The following is a 27,129-nucleotide window of genomic DNA, read 5'->3' as shown; positions in this document are numbered from 1 at the left end:
CTGTATCAAGGTATCGGCAACTTCTTAATGATACACAGCCCTAATTCTGAATACTCATTTTGAGTAACTCTATTCTCGTACAGTTACTTTTTCATTTGGTGGTATTCATAATACCTTTACTTTCCTAAAATCAAAGGAATACATATTAGTATTTGATCATGTCATTAGGCTTTAGACTGCACATAATTAGTGAGAAAAATGGAAAGCACAGCTCTTGTTGCAAGTGTCTGAATGATTTTTCCTTCTAAAATGAGCAATAGCAAATGAGTGAAACAAATATAAAGCTGTTCTTAATACTATGTTGAATTTTTCTCTGTCCCACAGTTTAGAGACAGCCAAGTCCACTGCACAGGCTACCAGTATGTCTGCCCCAGTCGACCTCAACATGCCCTTTGCTCAGCCCTCCTCTCCGGCCACCTCCCCTGCACCCTCCCTGGCCACAATGGGTGCCCTGACACCCGCTCATGTGCTGGGTGCTCCTTATGGTGCAGCTCTCCCTCTGTCTGGTCTGCTGGGAGTCAAATCGATCCCATTTCTGACTCTCTCCAACCCTGCTCCAAATGTGGCGGCGACGGCCGCTCCCTCCCCTATCGCTGCGTATACAACCAAGATCTCCACGGCTAACTGTATCAAGAAGCCTGAGAGGCAGAAGTTTGCTCCTTACTGAAGTTAAACCAGAACTTCTCCAACCTTACATAGCCATAGCCGCTGGCACAGACTATTTTAACTTTTATTTACAAAGACCAACGAAGATGAATTTTAAAATATTTATGAATTGAAAATATTTTGAAGCTTCCAACAAAAGGCGGACTTGTCACTGTTACAACGTTTTGGCTCATTTCCTTCTTGGCTCATCATCACAGTTTTTAGTTTCTGTCAGATGCCCTTCTTGTTGCACCATGGAAACAGCACAATAACACATCTGATTAATACTCTTTTGTGGATGTTGTAAAAAGAGTTGGTCTTTTATTTGAGCAGATTCTATGTTCACAGTTTGAAGGTTGTGCCCTCTTATGTTTGGCTCATTGAAAGTTCATTCTCACATTATCTGCCTCCTGGTGTGAAGTGATTGACTTCTTTTTTAATACCTGATTACCATCATAAAGTAGTTCTTTATTTATCCGGGCTGGGGGTGACAAAAGTACACTGGCTTGTGACTTTTTGTTGCTGGATATTATTACTGAGGACTAGAATACATGTTGGGGGCTCATTCAACAAAAACATGTTATAACCATATCTGTCTAAAGGCACTGGTCAACTGTACTGATCCTATATCTGTAAATGAACCTTATACAAAGTTCTCCAAGTACAATGCTTTTCTATGTTATGTTTGCCTGATGAGGTTTATAAATGTTTGTAATTGTCTAGGGGATTTTTTTTTAATAATTTGAGCAATGATACTGTACTGACTGTTCTGTGTACAATTCAGTGTAAAATCTTATTTTGAATGTTCAGCTAATTCTTAATCTGTAATGTTTCATTTATTAAACTATTTTATTTCCTGCTCTTTTCACAACTTTTAATCAAAGGATCAAAGGTTCCACAGATACTGGCAAGTGTATGCCAGGTGCCTTCTGTTTCTAAAAACTATAGCATATCTATCTATATCTATATCTATATCTATATCTATATCTATATAACTATATCTATCTATATCTATATCTATATCTATATATCTATATATCTATATCTATATATATATATATATATATAATATATATATATATATATATATATATATATCTATCTATATATATATGTTGTGAAGCACTCTGCCCCAGGACACAGTGACAGTATGTGTTGAAACACCAGGCCCTTTAATGTTCTGGAGTCAAAATTCATGGGTCTTGAAGGACTTGAAAACATTTTTATCCAAAATTTAGAAAGCAAACATTATTATTGTCTATGACCAACTGTATTTCCTAATAATTAAAATTAAAAGGTAACCTTGAAAAAAGTAGCTGTGAAAATATTTAAACCTCTGCAATTTACAGTCATGATTAAAAATTAAAAGCTCTCACTAGTTATTCTTCAGCAAACGGCGCCCTCTACTGTCTGACCATGAGACTGACTTGAGACCCCCTCAAACAGATACACAGACACAGTTTGCTGATAAAAGATTGTCTTTAATGTTTGGTATTGTTAATGAGTTCCATACCACAGCAGTTATGGGAGTAGGAAAACCACTATTACAACCAAACACTGTTTGATCATGCTAACACCATATGTACAGGAAAGCACATTGAAAAGTGTATAAAGGATTTCTATGAGTAGAACAGTGGAGACAGCCACAGCCAGATGAATTTGTCCTTTTTCCAAACACCAATTATAGATATTTATCAATTACATTAATCTCTGGATTACATGTATATACACAAAACAACAATAAACGCTTTTGGGGCATTGGCAATAATTCTCAAAAATATTTCACAATACTGCAGTATGTACAATAACAGATTTACAAAAATTCTATTGTACCTATATTGTGAGTATCTCTTCACCCATACGTAATCCTCCACATACTCATAAATACTCACTAATCTATATACTCTATCCTCATTCTCATTCAAAGTACAGCAGCTGCAGTACCTTCTCCCTGTCTGAGATATGTCACGCACTGATGACCCTACATACAAAAATAGATGTTGTCTAGTCAGCTGACAACTTGATGTACAGTAACACAAAGCATCCACCTGCAGGAAAACAACTGTAAAATATTAGCTATATCCTTCCAGCTTGTTCTGCATCATCGAGCACTCCGCTTCCATCTCACTAAAGTAAAACCATGCACTCACTCTGGGCTTTTGCAAACACATAATTAGTTTCCATATAAACAAAATGACTGAAAATCGCTGCAGGCAGAAGAGAAATATCAGCGCAACAAATCAAACAACAACCTGTAACCAAAGCGGAACAAAACCATAGAGAAATGTAAGTAGGTAGATCCATTTTTCCACCAGTGAGCACATAAGAAGTAGTGTTGCTAAATGTCCAGGTGAGAGGTGAAACTGCGTTGAGTGCACTTAAGGCAGGTAGTAGGCATGTCTGACACTGGCCCGCGCCTGTCCACGATAGCCCTCACTGTTACACAGCCGAGAGGAAAGATGAAGGAAGCAGAGACAGATGTGCTGTTGTGTTAGTGTCCCGCAGGTGCTAAAGGTAAGAGTCCTCATGTGAGATCTTCTTTATGTCCAAGCTATAACATCATTCCTCTGTCCACTCCTCCGTTTTATCTGCACCAATCCTTCTCTCACAAAAGGAACAAGTACACACGTCTACAGAGACTTAAAGCACTTGAACAAAATCCAGTTTTGCATCTTGTGCAATATAAATAACATCTCATCTAAATACATTCATATTGTGTCCATACACTTTGTATGGATGAATATTCACCAGTGACTGTAGTGTCCCAGGACCTGCAGGTTATGGAGCTGGCAGCATCAGAGTGCACCACTGATATGACTCACTATTAAGGAGCACTTAACAGTGTTTTAAAAACATTATGGAGATACGCCTTTGAAAACACTACAATGTAGCAAATTTATCAAAATAAGAATATTCTATACTGTAAATGTAGCTTTAAGCACAAAAGTCACTGGACTGTAAAAAGAGCCATCTGTGTTGCATTGTGGTGCAAAATGACAAAGCCAAATGAAGAGCGCCAACAGCTGCACCAACAATCGTGAGTATGGTCATATTGTCATCGTTCACAAAACGGTGGAGTTTATCTCAAATGGAAAACATGCTCACAAACTAGTTGTACAGTTGTGTACAATCATGTTCAAGTCTGAACAGTCAGTGTCTTCATCAACACATAAACTCACTGGAGCAGAAACGCTTGATCCTCTTTTTAGAGCTGTTTATTTCCCTCATCTGCACCAACACAGGCTCTGGTGCCTGTGTCTTTGCAGATAAAGAAATGAAAACAAGACTCGTACTTTTGGATGAATCCAGCCTCATCACTGCGCTTCCTCGTGCTCCTCGCTGATGCACGTCTCCCAGGCGTGTTTGACCCCGTCGTCCCTGTGGCTGTGGGGTGAGTGGAAGATTCGTCTGGGCAGCGGGATGGGCTGAGGGGCCAGCTCCTCCTCTGGGATGCACCCCTCTCTCAGGTAGGGTTTGGGCGGGACCGCTGGAGGAGGCTGAGGTCTGCGGTAGGGGATGTGATGGGGTCCATGGGGGGTGGGATGGTGATGTGAGGGCGGCGGTCCATGTGAGTGCCCTGAATCCAGTCCCATGTGCGGGTGAGCGTGTGGGTGAGAGTGGGCATGAGGGTGGGAGTGCGGGTGCTGATGGGTGTGCGGGTGCGATGTAGGGCTCCGGTAGTGGAAGGGTCGCACTGGGTCCACGGGCTCCAACTCTGACCCCCCATAGTGTATGTGGAGGTACGGGGAGGACATGTACTCATCTGGGGGGGACCACAGGTGACTGGGGAGGGGCTCCAGTGCATCGTTTCTGATGGGACCAGGCTCTGGATACTGGCCCCCGAAGTTACTCTCACTCAGTGAGGACACGCCGCTGCTGGCACTGCCTGATAAAGTGGAGTTACTACCCCCTAGTGCCGACTGAGGGCTAGTGGGCGAACCAGGTATCGGGTGGAGTGGAGACTGGAATGACAGGAGAAAAGGAAAGTTTTAGTACTTCCATAGAGAATCAATACAACAGGAAAAGACATGCAGGATAACAATGTGAGGGAGTGTAACAAAGGACCTATTGAACTCTATAGGGGCTGCTGGTAAAGATAGCCTACATTATATTTGTGGATCAGTCATTTTCCTGACAGCCTAATTGGATGCCAGTGTTTGCCAGTATATATGGAGGAGGTCTTTGTCTTGTGAGTGGGAGCGTTCAATATGAAGACAGATTAACTGCAGAACGATTATAGTGTCAGACCAAAATAACTATGCTCGACTTTTTAATAAAACATATCAATCAAGCATCAGTCACTGTTAACAAATGAGACATGAAAGACAGGAAATGCAGAAGTAACCTATACTACACGTGTACAGCATGAAGTTTTTGTTTATACTTGATGCTTAATAATCATATTCAATATTTAAAAACATTCAGTGTGTGTCTGTAGGTCTGTTATGGTAACAAAGTATAAAGCATGATATACTGCTACAGAGAAATATAAAGATAAATGATAATAGTGAAATCACTTTATGCCATTGACACAAAGCAAGATAATCTCGGTAAACCATTTTTAAATATACTGTATCATTAAAAGCCCTGGCAAAATAAAGTAATAATTAGCCAATTAAGTTATTTGTTCAACCCTCTGCAGCTCAAATCTCACCTTATTACATAAAAAAGCCGAATGTCTCCCCAGTTTTGCAAAGATATTATACACACAATAAGAACTGAGCCCTAAAATATATTGTCCCAGCTTTCATATATTGAACGATAAATCAACACAGTAATTATTGTGTCAGGGTTATGTGTCTGTGTAATACTGCTGAGGAGTAGGAGAAATACTGTGGTGTCAGTCTAACATGGAGGTGACGGGTAAAGGGCATTTTGTTGATTAAATATTCATGGAGTTGGTACCTTTCTGAGGGAGCGAACAGGCAAAGCCGGAGGGGGCTCAGTGCTCTGGTGGTGGAACGCATCACAGTGCATCAGGAAGTGTCCTAAAGGGAGAAAAGTGAAATAGATTTGGTCATCTAAAAGTGGTCATCCTCTATAACTGTATTTATATATTAAATCAATTTTTACATGTATTTAATTTAATGGTTTTACAGATAATACAACAATATCTTCAACTGTTTTAGGGCTCAGTGATCATGACATTAATAAAGGTATTTCAAAATTAGCAGTCCCTTGTTTTTTGTATTTTTTGTAGTCTCACATGACTATATGAGACCTACCCAAACTCTAAAGCAGAACGATAACCAGCATACACTCTCAAAGCAGGCAAGAAAGACAAAATCTGAGCGAAATAGTTCTAAAATGACCTTGTGGAAAGGATCTGGGTGGAGCCGGGGGCATTATGGAACCTCCAGTTGAAGGGGGGATGTAGGACTCTCGGTTGTCACCATCCAAACTCCAGCTGTTCTGTGTGTTTGTAAAGACTGGACAAAACACAAGCATGTCAAACACACACTCTAGCTATAGTTTTGCTTTTACATCAGTGTTGGAAGGTAGTGCAAGTAGTAAAGCACTTTATTTAGTAAAATATTTAGGTATCTGTACTTTACTTATGAACATTTTAAAATTTAACTTCACTATATTTGAGAGCATGTATCTGTAATTTCTACTCCACTACATTTTTGAACTGGACTGAAAAGTAAAAAGTGCTTTTCACGTGATTTTAGACGTTATTTTTACTTTTTACCTTTTTAAAATAAATAAATAAACAAATACAAATACTTTTACTCGAGTACCAGTGCATTTAGTATATCAAGTGCTTGCCTTTCTCTTGCAGGTTCATATGAGGATCGGCACAGGGCTTACAGGGGCTGACTTGCTGGATTAAGGCACGCTGCATGTGGTTGTTCTACAAAAAGAAGCACATCATTAGCGGGTTTTAAAGAGCACCATTTTAAATACAGTGCCTGTAATTAGACAGTTATTATATGCTCTAGGCTAATTGATACCTGTCCATTCTCGGCCATGTTGTAGTACATGTTGTTGGCCCTTTCGCGGTGAGACGGCAGCAGCATCATCACTTCTCTGTTGTGTTTGGCTTTGTCCGGTAGAGATGGAGATCCTACGTGAATCAAAATCAATTAAATCTTCAATACAGTTTTAATATGAGCCCGAATAGTGTTTTTGTTTGGCTGTTTACCTCTGGCACTGGAAGGTGCAGAGTTAATAATCTGGGAAGAGTTGGAGCGAATTGAGCTCAAACTAGAGGAGGAGGGGCTCGGCTAGAAAGAGAATGACATTTATAAATACAATCTTAGACGTCTTAGACATCATAAAAAGGGATGTATGAAGCGAGAATGGCATAGTATGTCATTTCCATGGTTTAATAACCCTGACTAAAAATATCACACTATAACGGTATACCATGGAGTGAAAAGGGCATATTGTTTTCTTATGCCCTACATTACTTTGCAGAGATTTTGAGAAACATAGATCAATTATCAGAGCAAAACAAGTAGCACATAGTGATTAGGTATACTAGGATAGATTACTTTGATAGGCATACTCGTGCATGAACTGAAATAGACTATTCTGTCTTGGTAATTTACATTATCTGTGGCACGATAGGTGTATATAATGAGAATTCATGAATTCAAGGCTGTGAGGAGCAGTGCTTCATCCACAGATCCAGTGAAATAAATGAGGTCTATCAGCTTTGTTAGCAGCCCATCCTCAGGGTATTGGTACTGTGTTGTTGTTGTTTTTGCAGTATTCATCCAACACTGGTGATGGTCCCATCCCTAATATGAAGGTAAATGATGTTTGTACTGACCTGCATGTGCATGGCCTCCTCAGGGTGCTCCCCCATCAGGCCGTCTGTCATGATGACCAGGTTTCCAGCCTCACTAGATGTGGGAGGACAAAGAGGAGGAGGAGTGGCGGATAGAGCCCTGAAGATTCAAAGGGCTGCAAGACAAAAGAATACCATCTCTAGTTCAGATTTCAGGTGACTAAAAATATTGCGAAACCTAATAGTAATTGGAGTTTATAGTTTGTTGAAGGTGGTGGGGCTGACCTGTGCCTGTGCATTAGGCGGATGCTCTCTGGACTCATGTGACTGTGGGTGGACAGGACTCCTCTGGGAGAGTTGACTCCTGTGCAGCCAGCTGGTCCAAACCGGTCCACCCCTGGCACTCCCTGCTGGGACACAACCATAAACAACAGTCAATAACACATTTGTTCAATTACATTAGAATACCCTTGTTAGGGGTGACTGGAGCCTTCGTCAGCAGATATGGCAATTTGGCTGGGTTCAGTTAATGGCCAGATACTCCCTTGGCAAATTAAATATTACACTTATTCAATAGGAACCTTTTAGACTCGCCAATTTACCACTCGTATATTACATATTTGCCAATATGCAATTATCTAAACATTAAACATGATAATAGGACAAATGAAAGTGCATCATGGTGAAATGGTTGCTACAGGATTATAAATAGAAGAATAACTCACGTGATGGAGGCTTGTCCTCATCATGTGGAACTGGTCCACTAGTTTCTTGTGCAGTGGTCTCATTTCTGGATGCACAAGTTTCTCATGGACGGCCAGACCAACCCCGAGAATGTGAACCTATCACAAAAATACAAAAGTATGTCTTATATTGATATGCACATAAATACATATATACATAGATTGAGTTTACTAAATAATATGTAAATGACTGTACACTAGGGGGCAGAGGATTAGCTGCTTTGCCACTGAACATATTATTAAATGTCCAAACATGTATTACTTTTTATACACAGCAAAACCAGCATGACCACAGGGAGGTGCTTAATAACTGACCACATTAGACAGTTAAAAGTTTTGATGTATTTTTAGTCCACACCTGTTCCTGCATGAGATCTTTAAGCTGGGTGACTCTCTCTGTGTCCTCTGGATGACAGCTGATGTAGTCCTTATCAAAGAATGCCTGTAGAGTTCAAATATGATCATTTATTACAAATCTCACAATCTTAGCAAACTATCAATAAATAAATAAATACATTTCCTATTGTAGTACATGTACCTCCTGATATCTAGCGATGCCTCCATTCACGGCTGCGTCTATGACCCCGTTGAGGAGCATGCTGAGAGGGTTGATGTTGCCATGATGCTGCCTGTGCTGGTATTGGCTAATGAGAGTCCGAAGCTCTTGGGTCTTATTCTCCACCACATAAATGGCATTCTCCAACGGGCTCACCTCCACCTGGAAATATTTATTTATTTAGCTATAGCATCAACATAAATGTAAACTAGAGACAACCTGATCAATAAATTATTCAACTTACCACCTCTCTTCTCTCCACCTCGGCCCAGCGGGAGATACCAGGCAGGGGACGGGAAAGAATCAGGGTTGTCCTTTCAATCCAGAGACTCTGTAAAACAAAATTAAGTTAAGAGAATAGGATCAAGAATCATTATCATTCCTTTTTATTTAAGAGTAAAAAACACAAGATGGAAAGGTAGAAAATACTTCTAATGGGCTAAACAAGATTCAAAACATGTGAGAAATGTGCAGTTTTCAGCTGTCTGCTTGATGTTTTACGGCTTTGGACTATCGAGCTTAAAGGGCCCACATTCTGCTATTTTCTGATCAATGTTATAACGTTGTTTCCTCATCAAAAGCATAGGAGTTGTGTTGTGTTTTGTTTTATTCACATCAACACTGCATATTTATTCTTTTTCTCTCAAACTGAAAACACTCCACCTTGCTATATAAAAATGTGACCACTAACCATCCAGGGTTCCCACTCTTTTTCACTGACTAAATTTCAAAACTTTTCCATGAATTTTTCATGACCTAAAGTGAATTTTTCATGACCCTACATGTGTTTGAGCATTCTTTTAGGGCTAAATATGAAACCTTAACTCTTTCCACTCACCTTATGGTTTGGTATTATAATTTTTTAACATTCAAAATACTGTCAGTGCATTTATTGTCATCTCTTTTAAACAAAATAATCTTTTCATTTGAAGAAATAATCATAATAGCCTTACTGATAACTAACCGTGACTAACCTGACCATCAGATAATACAGGAAGTGCTCCACTGTGTTTGTAAACTCTATACCTCTTCACTAGAATTATTTGGATGATTTGCCACAATCTCTACTGAACTAAAGATAAAAGGTAGCTGTTGACTTGAAAACTACCACTTCATGACATCACAAAGTGGAACAGAGCATTTTGAGATTTGGAGATGTAGACCGCCCGATAATCCAGGATTATTCCAACCACTGTGAATGAAACAAAATGCAATCCTGGTATGTTTCTGAAGAGGTAACAACATTCTGACATAACGTAAGGTAACAACAGTCAATTTTACATTATATAGGCCCTTCAACCACTATCCCGTGCACAAAACTGTTGCCATATTCCGTAATGCAATAATATGAAGTTCTTATCAAAGCATATCCAAATCTCAGCCATTACATCAGTTTACCTTATTTGTGACTAATACAGCTGCTGCACAGGGAGACAGCGCTGTAAGGCATTGTGAAATCTTGGGTTTAAATGGGTGAGTCATTTGTCCTAGGAAAACCGTAATTTCTAGTTCTCAAAACAAACGGGTATAATTATTCTCTGCTGTGGTAAATCTGGTGAGACAAATAGCATTTCTTTAAATACATGAATATAGAAGAGGACCTATTTTTGGCCTTTGGGGGTGTTGAGTCAGACTATATCGTTGGGCGCTTTTGTCTGAGCTGTGAATTATAACACATTTTTAAGCACGATATGTCACCTCAGAGAAATATAACGATAAACGATAATATTGAAACTCCTTTATGCTACTGATAAAATAACAATAAAGCACAATTTTTAAATATACTGTATAATTAAAAGACCTGAGCAGCAACAGATAGACAATGAACTGATAAATAGCGTATGGTATTACAGCAAAAATAACAAAAATCACCAATAAAATGTACACACGATCAATTTTAAGCCCAAAAATATATTGTTCCAAATTTCATAACTGAATCACAGTCACAGTCGATATAATAATTCTCATGACAGGCCTATTATTAATTCTTTATTGCGGCTTAATAATGAAATGAAGGGCTGAATGGTTGAATGTTGTTATTTTTGTCATATACCGTGTCATCTGTTATCAGCTATCATTTATAAATCTATAAAAATTGTTTCCAAAAAACTGAAATTTGTGAATGAAATTATGTTCCAGTGCCTCACCCTAAACTCATTCTCTCTGTCTTTGGGGCCCTTGTGGAAAGGCCTGTCGTAGTGAAAGCGGGAGACATTATTTATTCTGTAGAAGCTTTTGATCCTCTCCGGGACGCGCTCCAGTTGAGGAACGTCTGAGATGTCCGACACTGGAGTCACAGCGTAGATCTGCAAGTCTGGAGGGGGCTTGTCAAGGATGGAACAGACTGACACAGCAAAGACATAGACAAGGCTGGGATTTACAGGCAAGGGACAAACTAACTGTAGATTTTGTTGTCTGGATTAAAGAACTCTAAAGATTTTGCACCAAATGCTATCTCACAAATTTTGTTACAGTTTGTCACAATAAACAAGGACAAAACAGGCTCAACCAGACTTGACTCCAAATAAAGATGGACAAAAAATGGATGCAAACAGAAATAGACAAGGATGTAACCCAGAGGATTAAACCAACATCAAATATTCTTCAGTGAGACAATATCAGCACAAAACTAACACTTAAGCAATGTCAGATACACATTTTAAGAATCACTGATCAGTTTAGGATACACTGTGCGTCGCTTTGCAGGATGGTGTCATCAGGTTGGTTGGGGTGCTGCATGGCAATGGCTTGTGGGAATTCTCCCAGCATCCTTTGCTGGAAATCTTCAAGTCGCTCATAATCATACCCACGGCAGACAAACTCCTTGTTCTGGAAAGAGAAGAGAGAAGCTAAAGGACAGAAAACCTTCTATGTGGCTGAAATACAAGCAAATAATAATGTTGAAAATAAAATGTAATTGTTGTGAGATTAGTTCAGTAAATTTTAATCTATACATGATGGGAATATTGTAACATAAGTAGATGTAAATAAGTATTTTGAAGTTGTGGCCCTTTGCTAGAGGGGGAAAAAATCAATGTTTGAATAAACAGAAAGCTATCTGTGTCTCATCTGTTTCTTACCCTGAGGAAGAAGGGGAACTTGCGTCCGTAGAAACCCATTCGGAAAAACTCTGGTTCAATCCTCTGCTGCTCAATGATGTTGTCATAATATGCTGCCTCCATTTTCTGCCACAATTCCAGTAAAAGCATGTGAATATTTTCAATGTGAATGATAAATAAAAGATAACAACCAAGCAAACATTATGATCACTGACTGGGAACAACAGGATCTATTAATAATCTGGTTACTGTGGGGGAGTAGCCTGCCAGCCAAGACTGTAGACTTTTCCTATACTTTACAAAGACTGACAAGCGAATTAACCAATCAGAGAAATGCACGGTCTGTTCACATCAATCAAAAATGCCCACTTAAGGTGAGATAGTCAATTTTTTTTTCAATTCCTCCATTTATTGTGTTGTATTTTCAGTCTGCAGAAATAACTTTTCAAACAACAAATGAGTCTGAATAATTACAACTTTAATTTTTGTGTGCACATTCTCATACACTAAACTTGCAGGTGGAGGAGCCCTGAACCCTCACCATCAATCCTACCAAAGGTAATTATTGCCGTAGCCGAATAACAAAATAATATTTTACTTACTCGTATCCAGCTGAGGCTCTGATAATCATATAAGTTTTCATATTGGAAAGCCAGCTCCCGGCACAACGAGATCCCATATTCCCAACACTGCAAAGCATCAGGAAATAGAAAAGTGATTTATTAAGAAATTATACAATAGATTCTCCAAGCTTGGGAGCCATTAACAGGATGTAGAAGACAGGAAAGAAGAAACACGAATCCACATACATGCAGACGTGCCCTACCTTGCCCTTGTTGAAGTAGTGCAGTATTTTGCGGCTCAGGTTTTCTTTGCGCTGCCACTCACTCTGACAGGGATAATGCAGAAAGTCTCGGAGTGGCCGATCCTCCCACTGCAACAGCTCCCAGTACAGCAGCAGAGTGAAGGCTGCCTCTGTGGGGAAGATACAAGGCACAGGTTAGCAATTAGAACACAACTACATAACCACTATTACTTTAGCTGTTGTGGAAAATTATATTTATCTTGAAGAATAATAATCCATTTTGCTAAACCTGGTGATTTATGAAACACAAAAAAGTCTGTCCACTGAGTATTTAAATCAGAATGAAATAGCATCATAAATTACAAAACAGAGTGACTTTTGTTTCAAACCTATGAGTTACAGGTAAAACAACAAAGGCTTGGCATAGGTTAATGACTGGTTCTGGTAAGAAATCACATGCATTTACACAAAAACAGACTATGACAGAAATCCAGCTCTTCTAATAAGAGTTGGCTAATTGGTGTTTAGTGGAGAGAGCATGTGTACAGTTTAAATTATACCAGCCCCTTTAGCCTCAGTCAAAGCACCATATGGTCTGGGCCACAGGAGAATAGACTGTAGAAATTATCACATAAATGGGCCAGGAGTACTTTACAGAAGACTCACTCGAATGTGGAACAACATTATGTGAGTATTTCTTTCGCTTTTTTATACATAGATATACAAAAAGAATCCTATATGCTTATCAATCGCAAACACAATAATCTTACTTATAGCATGAATTTAGGTTGATGTGTTAAAGTTTTACCTGTAAAGTCTTCTGCTTGGAGATGCAGGTCACAGAGTTTGTGGATGTAACGGATATACATGTCCTCCTTATTCACCTCTGACTTGTAGAAGTTCTTCATTTAAAAATAAAGCAAATAAAGAAAGTTAAAGAGACAGTTTGGAATTTTGGACATAGGGCTGTATTTCGTTTTCTTTTTAGTTAACCAGTGTTGGAGACGTGTGGAGACACTTCATTATTCCATCCAGTCCTTGTATTTGCAGAGGTCGTTGGTGCTAGGCTAGCGTATGTCAATGGCCATAGCTAATCTGCCACTAAAAATTGTCTTACCCACTCCACAAAGCACCCCAAACAAATCTATTATTACAACAGACTGTCGATGTAAATGTCTGTGTTGATAGAATAATGTTTCAAATAAAACTAACTCTGCATCGCATGAATCGTCACATGTTGAGGGACTATTTTCTTATATATTAGTCCGCCGCTGCCAAGCTTTCTATCAGGAAGTACATCTCGCTGTTGCTGCTCACACATAAATCTTTCAAATGGTTGATTGTACTTGTAAAATTATTCTAACACAGACATTTACATCAATAGTCTGGCGTTACAATTGTTTTGCTTTGTGGAGTGGGTAAGACTGTTTTTAGTGTCAGGCTAACTATGTCCATTCACATGCACTAGCCTAGCACCAGTGACCTCTGCAAATACAAGTACTGGATGGAATATTTTAAAAAGTGTCTCCACACGTCTCCAACACTCTGGTTAACTAGGAAATGAGGTCCTATGTCCAAAATTCTGAACTGTCCCTTTAATTAATACAGACTCTAATCATATGAAAAACAAAACGGACAATTACAATAACAGATGTCATGAGATTACAGATGTCTTACCATTAGGTTGACTGAACCTCCAATTTTCTTGTTCTCCATCTCATCACCTTTCAAACAGTCCCTAAATCATGCAAAGTCGTATTAGTTTTCTACAGTATTAAACCAAATATATTAAAAAGATAACTGTTTTATTTGAATTTACCTGTAATCCAGGAGCCGTTCAACTAGTCTCGTAACTGATGTAACATATGAGATTCCTGTTTCTCTCCACGTCTCTTGCTCAATCTTTTCCAACAGACTGTAAATAAATGAAGACTGTCACTTCACGTGGCATTTTAACACCGCATTTAATTAGACATCTCAGTAGTTAAAATTACTTAATGAGCACAGTGGGATCTATTTATATGTATTATATCAGTTTGTCTAACACTAATGAATAATACTGTAATTTACTGCACTTGTTAACCAAATGCTGCACAGACTAAAGGTCCTATATTACAGAACATTGATTCTTGTGAGCTTTAAGTCATGTTATAATGGTGTTTCTTCATCAAAAAGATACTTGTAGTTGTTTTTTGTTTTATTCATACATGTTTGAGTGCTTTATTAATCGACTGTCTGCATCTCCAAAGCTCAAATACTTGTGATAAATAAATACAAATATAAATAACATAATTGTGATGTCAGATAATGGTTCTTTTTAACAGCTATCTTTTACCTTTGCAGAATTTGTGTGTTAAACATGTGTGAATGAAACAAAACACAACTCCATGTATATTTCTGATGAGGAAACAACATTATAACAGATCAGAAAATAGCTCTTTAATGAACACCCTTTAATGAGCACAGAGTGATCTATTTAAATGTATTATATTATCTTGTCTTAGTTCAACACTAATGAATAATTTTCTATTTTTGTATTTGTTAACCAAATGCTGCACAGATTAAACAAAATAAATTCTCAGCTCACCTTGGATACGGACCAAACAATTGTGTCCTTGAAAAAACAGAAGAAAACGTGTTTAGTTTGAAATGTACGAGTGTGCTTTATTGTCCTTTGACTTTGACTGAATAAAGACAGGTTTTAGCTTACAGCAGACTGAAGAGCTCTCTGTGATTATCATCCCCTTTCCCATCTGATACCATGCTGTCCAGTTTATCCATCAGCTCTGCCTCCACCTACACACAGACACGTTTTAACACTGTACGCTTTACTAAAACACTGTTACGTAATTGCAGGTTAATGGTAGATTTGGTAAATGAAATGTCACACTGACCTGCTTGAAGTTTCCGTTTTTCCGTTGTTCCCAGTCCATCATATCATGGAAAATTGGGATCATGATATTTCGGACTTCTGTTTGAGGTACAAGAGTGACTCCGAGGAAAGGGCCCATCATTCCTGGGATGAAATGAGGTTTGTTGTCACCTGGAATAACAATACAACACAAATTACTAACAAAAATCAGAAGATAAAATGTTTCTTTGTTGACAATAAAAATAAATGAACTGAAAGGTAGCGAGACTTATTTTTGTAATCATAACTGGTGCAGTATCTACTCAATAAACACTTAAATGTGCATTGTGTAACTTTTCAGGTGGAGTGTCCATCAAAAGCTTTTCTCCATATTATTGAGATGAGATGTTATTGCTTTGTCTGGAATGTTTCACTGTATAGTATTAAACCTTTCTATCTTTCTAGACTAAACCAGACTAAGCTACAGGTCAGATCTGTGCAGAGGTGACCCCTCTCACAGTCAGAATGCCTGTTGCTCTTGGTATTTTTGAGCTATAAAACCACCTGTAATTTAAAAATTGTAAGGTAGTATGTCATAGTGTGGAACATTTTGGGCAGAGCAATGACACCTCCATGGAGAAAAGCATTTGACGTTAAAGTTACATAGTGCACCTTTGATGATGGGAGCTTACCTAGTTTTTGCCACATGCTATAAAGCTCATAGGCCATGACAACACGCATATCCCCATATCTAAAAGGAGAAGCATTGTTAAGACAAGCCTACAAGAAAAGGGCTATTTGAAAGTGACAACAAAAGAACAACATTAGCATTTCAAATGTCATACTTGTCAAAGACTTTCTTTCTTTTAGCTGGACTCAGAGACTCGAGCTGCAGACTGGGTTGGTTAATGTACAGTACAGTCAGACTGAAGAAAGAGTTCCACACCTGAAAACACAAGCAAATATGCAGTTTATATGTTTAGGGTTGGGTAACAAGAATGATATAAATTTTCTCAACCAAAACCTAAAACACAGGATGATGAAAAAGCTAATAAATAAGTACATATTTATGACTAAACTGTATGTGCTGATTGTAAAACAGTACTACAAAATGCATTCCCACAGTCTAGTGTTGTACTTATATTGTAACTGCTGTTGTTGTTAGTGGATATGTTCTACTCACTTGGGCAAAAGAACAAAAAGAACAATGCTATTAATGTAAATGTAATATACTCAGGCATAAACACGCTGCTATGTTTTTATTTTAAAGATCCTCTATTACACAAAACTGGTTCTTGTAAGCTTTTGTTATAATGTAAGCCATGTTATAATGCTGTCACCTCCTCAGAAACAAACCGGAGTTGTGTTTTGTTTCATTCACACTGTGTTTTCTGATTGAGAAGAACTTAATATGCAAAACGCAACTCGGGGTATGTTTGTGATGAGGAAACAACGTTATAACATAGATCAGAAAATAGCTTAATATGGGGCCTGTAATATAAATATAATGAGATGAATCATTTCAGAGTCAGGTTCTGCTTTACTGTATCATCACAATCATTTAAAATACCGACCTTAAAATCAAAGTCGGCCTCTGAGAAGTTCTTGTGCAGCGCTGGAGACAGGAACTGTGTTGTCACCACAATGATACTGCAGAAAACACAAAGCAACCAATCACTCCGTCATCTTCAAAACAAAATGTCTGCCAAAAATAGATGAGGAAAAATGGCCCGACCTGCATCACCTTCAAGATAATTTACACAGACTGATGGCCAAATGGTCGGCTGCTGTGCTCTCTAAATATTTGAGGGACCAAAATATAACAAAATTAAACTTACTGACTGGTTAAGAGCCTCATCACACTCCAATCTCGAGGGAAGATTGTAAGTTTCATCAGATTTCGAAACACACAGAAGATTTTCAATAAAAACTCCTGCAAAGGGATAATTATTAGTTATTTAGTCTTTTAATAGTAGTGTGGTTCTTAAAATAGGAAGGCGGAGATTTCAAACCTTAAGCTCTTCTTTGCTGTGGAAGTTGTTGAGTAAATGATGGAAGTGGAGCTCTGTCATCAGCCGGAGCAGAGACAGAAGACAAGAAACATACTCCCCCTGGATAAAAGAGGAGGTATTTCAGGAAAATATCAGAATCAGAATAACGGGCAAAAGTAGCTCAGTTGGTAGAGCATTTGTTCACAGGGTTTAAATCTCACTCTTGACACATAAATGCTGTCACTGTGGCCTTAGGCAAGACAACACTGCTTTAGCAATTTGGTACAACATAAAACAATGCATAATGAAAAGAAATATAACCTAAGACCAAATAAAAATACAGACATGCATTAAAAATAAGGTAATTTTACCAACACACTCTATTTGCATGGCATCATGTACAGTTGTAGACACAAAGGCTGGTGCTTACAGTTATCTCGGCTGTACACTGGGGGCAGCGTTGTCCTCTAGATGTCTCCACCGAGTGCGATTTGCTCATGATGGACAGAAGGGTCTGCAGCAGAACATCCAGAAGACTCTCCACCATCATTTCCACCTCCTCCTGCACAGATGACTCCTACCACCAGGCAACAAAGAAAATATAAATGAAAGTCATGATTCCAATACTGTGTTCTGACATTTAAAGATCCTACATTATGGAAAATTTACTTTTGCGAGATTTAAGTCACGTTATAATGTTGTTACTTCATCAAAAACATGTCAGATTTAATAGAGATTGACAATTCCAGGGCTGAATGACTCTAGTGAAGGTGTATGGAGTTTCAAAACACAATGGAGCACTTCCTGTATTATCACATCATGAGTTGGAACAGAGTACTTTCTGTCTGAGAGAAGAACTGTGTAAATATGCAGGATGCGCGTGCTAAACCTATGTGAATGAAACAAAACACAACTCCAGGTATGTTTTTTAAAGAGGAAACAACATTATAACAGAATAGTGTAATATGGGCCTTTAACTTTCATGAAAACTAACTGTACTTTGCATATAAGTGGATGATATTTGGTAAAAAAAAATAATTTACCATAGAGCTTGACTTGATGATGGAGAATATGCTGCCCAGGATCCCTGAACAAATGAGTAGCTCCCTCTGCTGGCGAAGATGCAGATGTATGTGGTGCAGCACTACAGGCAACAAAATGCTGCGTGACTCTGTGTGAAAAAGAAAGTACAAGAAAATACTTTTAATGATGTACAGTATTCATTGTAAAGCTGATGTTCATAACCTAATTATCAATAAATAAATACTTACAAAAAAATCACAGGGTCAAAAAAACCAAACAAACAAAACTACAGTCTCAGCAGTCTACACCTTGCATACTGAAGACTTAAAGGTGCTTTGTGTAACTTTTCTCCGACAGACGGTCAATGGAGGTGTTATTGCTTTGTTTGGAATGTTTCACATTATGATATTAAACCTTTCTATCTTCATGGAGACAAAATCAGACCAAGTTACAGGTCAGATCTATGGAGAGGAGACCCTGCTCAAAGTCAGAATTATTGTTTTTCTGGTATTTTTGAGCTATAAAACCACAAGTAATGTAATAAATGTAAGGTAGAGTGGTTTAATGTCATACTGTGGAACATTCCAGGCAGAGCAATGACATAACCATAAGAACAAGCAGGTAAGAGACTGATAACGAAAAGGTTACATAATGTACATTTAAGTTCTAAGTACAGGGTAAACTGTTGCTAGAAACAAAGTGTGTACAAACAAAATGATCTAAATTGCAACATACTGTACTAAGATATTGTGATCTTTGAAGAATAATACTAAACCAAATTAATTACCTGGGAAAAAGAACAGCCTGCTTTCAACAGTGCGTGCGATGGACTGCAGTTTGACCACATCCATGGACTGTCCAATGTCAACTGTACTGGGCATGCTCCCCAGGGTGCCCCTCACATACTCTGCCACCTCCTGCACCGTGAACATCTGCAGCAGCTCGTCGAAAATATCTGGGAAGCTGTTGAGTAGGGCCGCCTGACGGGAGTGAGGAAAATCAAGAGTTTATCACACCAGAAAGAGGTGGTGGAATTTTCACTGCCAACTTTCATATATACAGCGTGAACAGGGTCAATTCAGAGTACATCGGGTGTAGGCCAAGTCTAACTGGACTTGTCACGATAACACATTTTGAATATACTATTACAGAAAAATGTCCTGCTAGTGATAATATTGAAATCACTTAATATCACTGACACAATACCCCCAAAGCAGGATAATCCCAGTAAACCTGTTTCAGAGTGAATCATATTGTAACAAAAACAAGATAGCAATCTTAAGTAGCATAATTAAACACAAGGGATGTAACGATATCTAAATCTCTCGGTACGATATTATCACAATATGCATCTCACGGTACAATATTTATTGCGATATTTTAGAGAGGCCAATATATAACTGTAGACCGGTAACTTTTTTGCTTTTAAAATACCTTGACAATATTTTTGTACGAATTATTTCGGTCATAATCCCAAGAATTCAAGTAAAAAACATATTTCTTCATGTTGCTTGCACTGAAATGAATCATGGGATATGTAGTTCCCTATATCCCTGTTTATAAAGTGTTGCTACTGTATAAAACAATGCATTTAAGCAAAGGAACTTGTAATTCGATATATTGAGAGACTTTTGACAATATGGTATCACCACATTTCAGTTATTGTTAGATCCTTATTAAACACTTAAACACAATAGATGTTTTTAATTGATATAATACAGCTCAATTGTTACCAAAAAGCTAAATACTACAAAAAATCCCTGGTACACACACTTCTTTCTATCATATATTGAAGTCGATATTATAATATAATAATTATCTGACAGGCCCAAAACCAAATCTTTATAGGAAATAAGATCTTATTTAACACCGAAGAGCCCTTATGCCCAAATAAATTCTATCATAATTTTTAGAGCCTAGAATACAATATAGATTTAATCACAAGTCATGCAGTTAGTATCCTTTTATTAATCTTTATTAACGAACAACTAAAGCCACCATCACTTGCCCAGAGCATGACACAGGCTGAGCAACAGGAGTGGGTGGGTAAAAGTGTCTATATTTAAGCACAAAGCCGCATTAAACAGGAAATTAGTGAATCACGATATGAGAATTTAATCAAAATATCAGATCGTCACAGGATCTGATTCATTCATTTTTGTATTGCAATATTGCCCAGCCCTCATCTTTCAGTCAGCGTACACATGACAAAGCTTTAGGCAAATATAAGCAGCATAACAACAAAATGTATCATGTATAATGTATAATGCAACCAACAGAAAGCAGAGTGACTTACTGGGATGTAACAAAAACCGGGAGAATGAACATAGAGAGCCATGCATCTGTTCACACGTCTACACTGTCCAAAAGCAAACCAACACTGGGTCAATGAGACTGAAACATGCAATGTGCAAAAAATATCACTCCTGAAAAGAAATAGAGCATGCAAAATGATTCAAATTAAATGATGACAAAATTAGCAAGACACACTCACCAAATAATCATACAGATACAGGAATATGACTGGATAATAGATGTAGATGTGAACTATTGTGTCTAAGAATACATATACGGAGAGTTCAATAGCAAAAACAGATATGTCCATTTTGAAAAAGTACCAAAAAATGTTGTTATTTTTTTCAGATATTATCAATGACAATAATGTACAGCGGATTGTATCAATAAGGGATGGAATAATATTTTAACAGCAGTAAAATACATTTGGCTTTTGAAAATATTACCACTAAGAGTAAACTACAAGCTTCCAATTACTTTTTCAAATGGCACTTATCCGTTTTTGCAAATGAACTCTTCATGGTGAATTTGGCAGTGAATTCAATTAGTAGGGTTAACAATTTCATAATATAAAGTTTAGTTGTTTATCAAGCCTGATCTTTCTGACCTGTGTGAAGACCAGATTCTCTGAGCTCCGTGAGTCCAGACTCAGGACAAAGCGGATGGACTGGAAGAGCTCCTGGATACTGGCTCTAAACTGCTCCTCCTCCATCCCACAGGTGGCTCGTGAGTACAGGATCCGAGACTGCACAATGAACTTGAACAGGTACTCCAACGCCTGGGCAGAATCAGACCACACACTGCATAAAGAAGTGGACTAATGGAGTGTAATGTCACCCACAATCTTGAAACTCACAAGGCTATTTTAGGATTACGAATTTATTTACAGGGCAAAACACCAAAATAATAACACCAGGAGCATGTAGTCTGGATGAATATGAAAATTTTAAGACTAAAATTACGAAGCTCACTGCAGCAGTTACAGAGAGAGGGGTGACAATTTTTCAGTGTTAAGTCAATTGGAGCTAGAGTCGATGGAGTCAGAAACGACCCCCATGCGCACTTCCTATTTGGAACATGGTGGCTAGCGGTTTAGATATGTCCATTTGTATAAAGAGAAATAATAGAGAAAAATAAAGTTTCAATCATTTTTTCCTGGGTTAGATCAGAATTTGAGAGATACTTTCACACATAAGTTGAAATAATATTGAAATAAAAAAAAAACTGAAAAAAACATATATAAGTCGCACCGGATGCATGTTTGCGAATCGTAACATTCTACCATTCTAAGATTCGCAAACACGCCAGCTGTACAGGAGTAAAAAGAGTAGCAGATACTGACACACAAGCCTAGAACATCCTCTTGCCACTGTCATTGTGAAAATTTTAATATATAAGTCGCACTGGAGTATAAGTTGCACGACCACTCAAACAAACAAAGTGTGACTTATAGTCCGAAAAATACGGTATGTGTTAAAAAGCAAAGTAGCATTATTAGCAACAAGGCATCAATAGAATTATTATTTTATGGCAAATATAAGGAAACTATAAGAACAAGAGCACTGAAGGTTTAAGGGATCTGTAATCACTGTTCAGGTTTCAGATCCAAACCAAGCCAAAAACACTCTACTTTCAAAAAATGTTTTCTATCTATAAGCTGTGCAACTCTATCTTTTCATGCAGTCAGATTACAACAGAAATCCAAGGACTGGACTCTCACTAAACATCAATAACTGCTTCCTTTATAGATTAATCAGCATTTGTGTCAGGACAGCAGACGATAATATTGAAAGACCTTCAAGGCTTTGTGTTACTATGTATTGGTTTTTACACTGAGACCTTTTTGTCAATGGGTTTTTCTTTACGTGACCTCTATAAAAGGTAAACAGGATGTAATGTTGCAAATGATGATCCAATAAACAGTGTTGATGTTTCACTCCTCAGATTATTATTATTAGAGCTTGGTGAATGGTTGGAGCCAGTGGTGGAAGAAGTGCTCAGTTTTGTTAATTAAGTAAAAGTACAGATATCAAAGAAAGAAAATATGAAAATTAAGAAAAGTAAAAGTATCACATCAAAAAAGGTTTCCGCATAAAATTTGTGTTTTGGAAGATTTTGAGGTCTAATAAAGCTTCAAATGTGGTGATTTTGATAAAGATTTGTGTTGAATTTTGTTCAACAGAAACAACTGAATCGAATGTTTTGTTCTAGCAGTTTTTATTTGTATATATATTTGTTTGCCCAGACTACAAATGTGTTAAAAATAAACCCTCAGGCTTTTCAGCAGGTCTCAAACAATCATAAAAAATACTTTTACTTTTCAGTTCAGTTAAAAATGTAGTGGAGTAGAAAATACAAACAGCTTCTCTCAAATGTCATGAAGTCAAAATAAAACATATCCACTTTAAAATATACTTAAGTAAAGTACAAAGACCTAAAATTCATACTCAAGTATAGTACTTTACTATTTTCACTTTGTTATGTTTTGCCACAGGCTGGAGCTGGGCAAAACAAGTATAATTTATAAATAGGCCACGGCTTCAAAACTGTACAGAATCAGTCTTACTACTAGTGTAAGAGCTAAAGAAAATTGGATATTGCAAATTTTTCATAAGAAGTAGTTTATACTTTACCCTCATTGCCTCTTGGATGTGGTCCTGTCTCACAACCTCAGCGGATCGATCCATGTACCACTTCAGACACCGGATCAATTCTCTGCACACACACATTTGAATTTATTGTAGTTCAAAGCTTTTGCATAACGTCCCAAATCAAATCATCAATCATCAACCCTCTCGATAAAATATGATTTACTTGTATGCTAATGCCCCAGCAAAATTATTCTGGATGTAGGCGTCCATGACAGGTCTGAAGTGGTAGAAGCGGCTGTCCCTGAGCAAGTTAATGATGAATACCTGGAAAACAGCAATGGAATATGAATTTTAGTCATTTTTACATAGTCTTATGTAAGGATGCTTGTTTGTACATGGTTTTTTTTTACCCTTTTGTTTATTTATTTATTGTTTTCATTCAATTTTGTAGCTTTGAGGAGGGTGACCAGACGTCGTTTTTTTAACCAGACAGTCTCAGTTTTGAACCCCGTGTGTCCATCAGATTCATCCAAAACATATCACAATACACAATAAATCAAATCAATAAGAGGATTTTTTTTTCATTCGGTGACAATAAATCAAATCAAAACTACTGATTTGTCCCACTTTTATGTAAGAAATGTGCCAGGTGTTCATACTTTTGACAAATTCCATACCAATAAAAAGGGGAATATATTGTCATTGCCAAAATATAGAAACCTGTGCTTGAAAATGAGCACATAGCTGCACCAACAGAAGTCTCTCAGATTATATACTGACCCACAAGTGAATAAAAAATGAACACTGTTACACACTCTTTTCATAATTTTATCCACCATCCCAACCTGCATGTGTCCCAGTTTTGAATTTTGAAAATTTTATCACCCTAGCTTTGAGTGCACAATATTTTTAACTTTCTGCACAGTTCGGTTTTAAGAGGTTGACATGTCTGTGGGATCAGTACTGTTTCCTACCAGTGACTGGAAAACCAACGGTCCATATTTATCAGTGTTGTCATCCAGGAGACAGAAAAGAGTGTCCAGAACATCTCGCAGGAACTGTTGAAAAGAAAAAAATAGACTTATCACCAGATCATTACTTGAAAGAACATCAGAGTGATAAAAATACACACAGCTAAACCCTTTACGAAAAGCATGACAAGATCACAAGACAGCAGGCATGACAGTATAGCACACACCAGGAATGACATGCACATCTGTCAAATATACAGCTGCAACCAGCAAATTATTTTTATCTTTACTGCAAAACCAGTGATTATGTTTTATTTTTATTTTTTTTTATGATTATCATGTTTGCCATTTTATATTAAATTTGTTGTTTTCTAGAATGTGATTATGAAATATAAAATCATCTCTATACATTTCAACTCCTTTTCGTGGTCCTTAATCTGTATCAAATTGGCCTATAGAATGTTCTGATCTGAAGAACTGCACTTTTGAAGATTCTCGGCTCTGTCCCAATCATCTTTGAATCATTATTTGGAGCTTGTCAAACTCATTTAAATATCTGTTCTCGCCAAATTTCTCTGTTTCTAACACGTCAACCGAGAGGACAAAAAGATCACTTGTTGCCTAATTTTTTTAGAATCCCAAAAAATTAACCAGTGCTAAATATTCTTAATGTTATGTCGAACATGAGTGTTAAAAGAATTTAATGTCACTAACTTTGACAATCTCCTCTCCATTGATCTGACGCAGTCGTCCCAGGATGTCCAGCACTCTGTCGGGGTGGGCTTTCCAATTCAGGAGGGCAAGGAGGTCCACTGCAAACAAAGAACATATCAACTAGATTTAAAGGTTCTATATTACTCAAACTGACTCTTGTAAGCTTTAAGTCATATTAGAATGGTGTTATCACATAAAAAAGATATCTGGAACTATGTTTTGTTTCATTCACACGTTTGAGTAACCCTTTATTATTAGTTGGCCTACATTTTCAAAGCTGAAAATAATCTGTTAAAAGTTTTCAAGTGAACAGCTTCTTTTACCTTTAGTTCAGTAGAGATCAGTAGTTCCAGGGATGAAATTATCCAAATGATTCTACTGAAGGTGTATGGAGTTTAAAAACAAAGTGGAGCACTTCCTGTATTACTATATGACACCACTAGGTGGAACAGAATGTTTTATGTTTAAAAGTTGTTGTTTTTTCTACAGATTCTAACATAGATCTGACTAAATTTACTCCCTATTACTCCCTATAAGCCAGATGGACAGACATGGAGAAAAATGGCAACTGACTTAAAAAAGTATTTTTCAGAGATAGTACCATTCTGTGTGAGTTTGGTGGAGCAGAGGATGGTTGAGACCCAAAAGGTTTCCTTGGGGCTCCTCTGAAAGGGCAGGTTGGCCGGAAGATTTGCACAGCTGTTAAAGTCTTCTTTACAGCAGGGCAGACTCAGGTACAGGCCCTGATTGCTGAAAGTGGCGTTCTCATCACACTAAAAACACACACAAAAAAGATAGAGAATAGAATAGAACAACTAAAGCTATTGGGACAGAATTTGTATTCTTAATCAAAAATAAAATAATCATTTACACAAAATAAACATACATAATCAGTCAAAAATTTTGGACTCGTCCTCTCAGTTTCTTTTTTCTTACTATTTTCTACATTTTAGATACACACAGAAAGCATCAAATATATGAAGAAAGATATGGAATTATTTAGTAAAGGAAAAAAGTGTCATAACTTTTCGACAAATTGGAGAATTTGTTTATAAAATATAAGTTTTTAATATTTAGTCACGAGTTACTTTATTGATCCTGAGGGAAATTTAGTGATGTCTTCTGTATGTATATCAAATGTAGAAAGTAGTAAATATAGAAAAAAAACTGAGTCCAATCTTTTGTCAGTTGTATACATTTAAGAAACTGGTAAGTCATTATAAATGTTCTTACCTTATACACGTACAGCTCATGGACCTCATCTGACAGAGTGGTCCCATCTTCTCTCATGAGAGGAGTGAATGCGAAACCAAATAGTTTCTTCTCTCCTTTATCTTTAGCTGTAAACAAAAACAAAACCTTTCATTTCATATGTTTACACTGACGATCAGTGCACTGCGTAACTTTTCTGGTGGAGGGTCTGCCACCTGCTTGTCTCCAGGAGATGTTATAGTAAAACTTGGCCCTACTGTCACCTGCTGTGTAATGCCATAGTGTGGAACATTCCAGGCAATATCGCCATGGAGAGAAGCAGATGACAGACCATCCACCTATAAGTTACACAGTGCACCTTCAAGTGATATATAACCAAGAAAATATATTTTAATAATAGTTCTACTATTCACTTGGATAAATATTGTGAGTACTTCTCTTCCTCATCTGCCAAAGTATCCTAGAAGAGCAGTACTTACTGGAGCAGTGTCTGAACTCAAAGCGCAGGTGGGACCCCCTGAAGCGGTCGATGGGGATGGGCAGTTTGACCATCTCACTCCAGCGCGGGCTATTGTTGTGGTACAGGACGAACGAGCGGTACTCAGACGTGTTGGGCTCACCAGTGCCCAAACTGATGCAGTCCTGGAGAGGAAATACATGACGAGGGCTTTAATCTACATCTGGACTTATATTATCATACACAGAGTGAATGGATTTATAATGAAAATAAAACTATAACTATTTTAATTAAAGCTGTAAATGACTAAGCTGAGGAAGAGGGAATTATGATAAAACATTAACATATTTTACACCCAACAGAAGTACATCTATGAACACCCCTTTATTCTAATAACTATAAGTGTTTACAGGTATAAATGACTAATCAGTAGAAGGACTAACACATGACCTACTAACAGCACTTATATATTCATGCACA

The 27,129-nt window shown here is 37.6% G+C and overlaps 2 protein-coding genes across 2 annotated transcripts in view; one reads left to right on the top strand and one right to left on the bottom strand.

The window, feature by feature from the left end:
• LOC110157930 (poly(rC)-binding protein 4-like) overlaps nt 1-1,450 on the top strand; it is a 50,412-nt gene extending 48,962 nt beyond the window's left edge. The window contains exon 14 of the mRNA XM_020922326.2: nt 325-1,450. Coding sequence (XP_020777985.1) covers nt 325-667 — 343 coding nt within the window. The 3' untranslated portion in view covers nt 668-1,450. The remainder of the gene's footprint in view (nt 1-324) is intronic.
• A 655-nt stretch (nt 1,451-2,105) lies between these two features.
• The window catches only part of LOC110158010 (dedicator of cytokinesis protein 3-like), a 63,595-nt gene continuing 38,571 nt past the window's right edge, over nt 2,106-27,129 (bottom strand). The window contains 40 exon segments of the mRNA XM_020922430.2: nt 2,106-4,607; nt 5,551-5,633; nt 5,958-6,074; nt 6,415-6,499; nt 6,600-6,712; nt 6,791-6,872; nt 7,424-7,502; nt 7,504-7,557; nt 7,667-7,791; nt 8,107-8,223; nt 8,483-8,566; nt 8,663-8,842; nt 8,925-9,011; nt 10,828-10,994; nt 11,368-11,509; nt 11,761-11,865; nt 12,342-12,428; nt 12,566-12,714; nt 13,353-13,446; nt 14,222-14,282; nt 14,364-14,459; nt 15,132-15,158; nt 15,255-15,340; nt 15,439-15,587; nt 16,088-16,146; nt 16,241-16,341; nt 16,970-17,045; nt 17,234-17,328; nt 17,408-17,506; nt 17,817-17,963; nt 18,430-18,557; nt 19,197-19,389; nt 21,312-21,482; nt 23,338-23,419; nt 23,519-23,619; nt 24,270-24,353; nt 24,981-25,078; nt 25,582-25,753; nt 26,214-26,320; nt 26,672-26,834. Coding sequence (XP_020778089.2) covers nt 3,960-4,607; nt 5,551-5,633; nt 5,958-6,074; nt 6,415-6,499; nt 6,600-6,712; nt 6,791-6,872; nt 7,424-7,502; nt 7,504-7,557; nt 7,667-7,791; nt 8,107-8,223; nt 8,483-8,566; nt 8,663-8,842; nt 8,925-9,011; nt 10,828-10,994; nt 11,368-11,509; nt 11,761-11,865; nt 12,342-12,428; nt 12,566-12,714; nt 13,353-13,446; nt 14,222-14,282; nt 14,364-14,459; nt 15,132-15,158; nt 15,255-15,340; nt 15,439-15,587; nt 16,088-16,146; nt 16,241-16,341; nt 16,970-17,045; nt 17,234-17,328; nt 17,408-17,506; nt 17,817-17,963; nt 18,430-18,557; nt 19,197-19,389; nt 21,312-21,482; nt 23,338-23,419; nt 23,519-23,619; nt 24,270-24,353; nt 24,981-25,078; nt 25,582-25,753; nt 26,214-26,320; nt 26,672-26,834 — 4,893 coding nt within the window. The 3' untranslated portion in view covers nt 2,106-3,959.

This window comes from Boleophthalmus pectinirostris, unplaced genomic scaffold, assembly GCF_026225935.1.
Source record: "Boleophthalmus pectinirostris isolate CB_2022bp ecotype Guang Dong unplaced genomic scaffold, ASM2622593v1 HiC_scaffold_8, whole genome shotgun sequence".
Taxonomy (NCBI): Eukaryota; Metazoa; Chordata; class Actinopteri; order Gobiiformes; family Gobiidae; genus Boleophthalmus; species Boleophthalmus pectinirostris.
The sequence above is the reverse complement of the archived record's forward strand: the minus strand, read 5'-3'. Positions and strand labels throughout refer to the sequence as shown.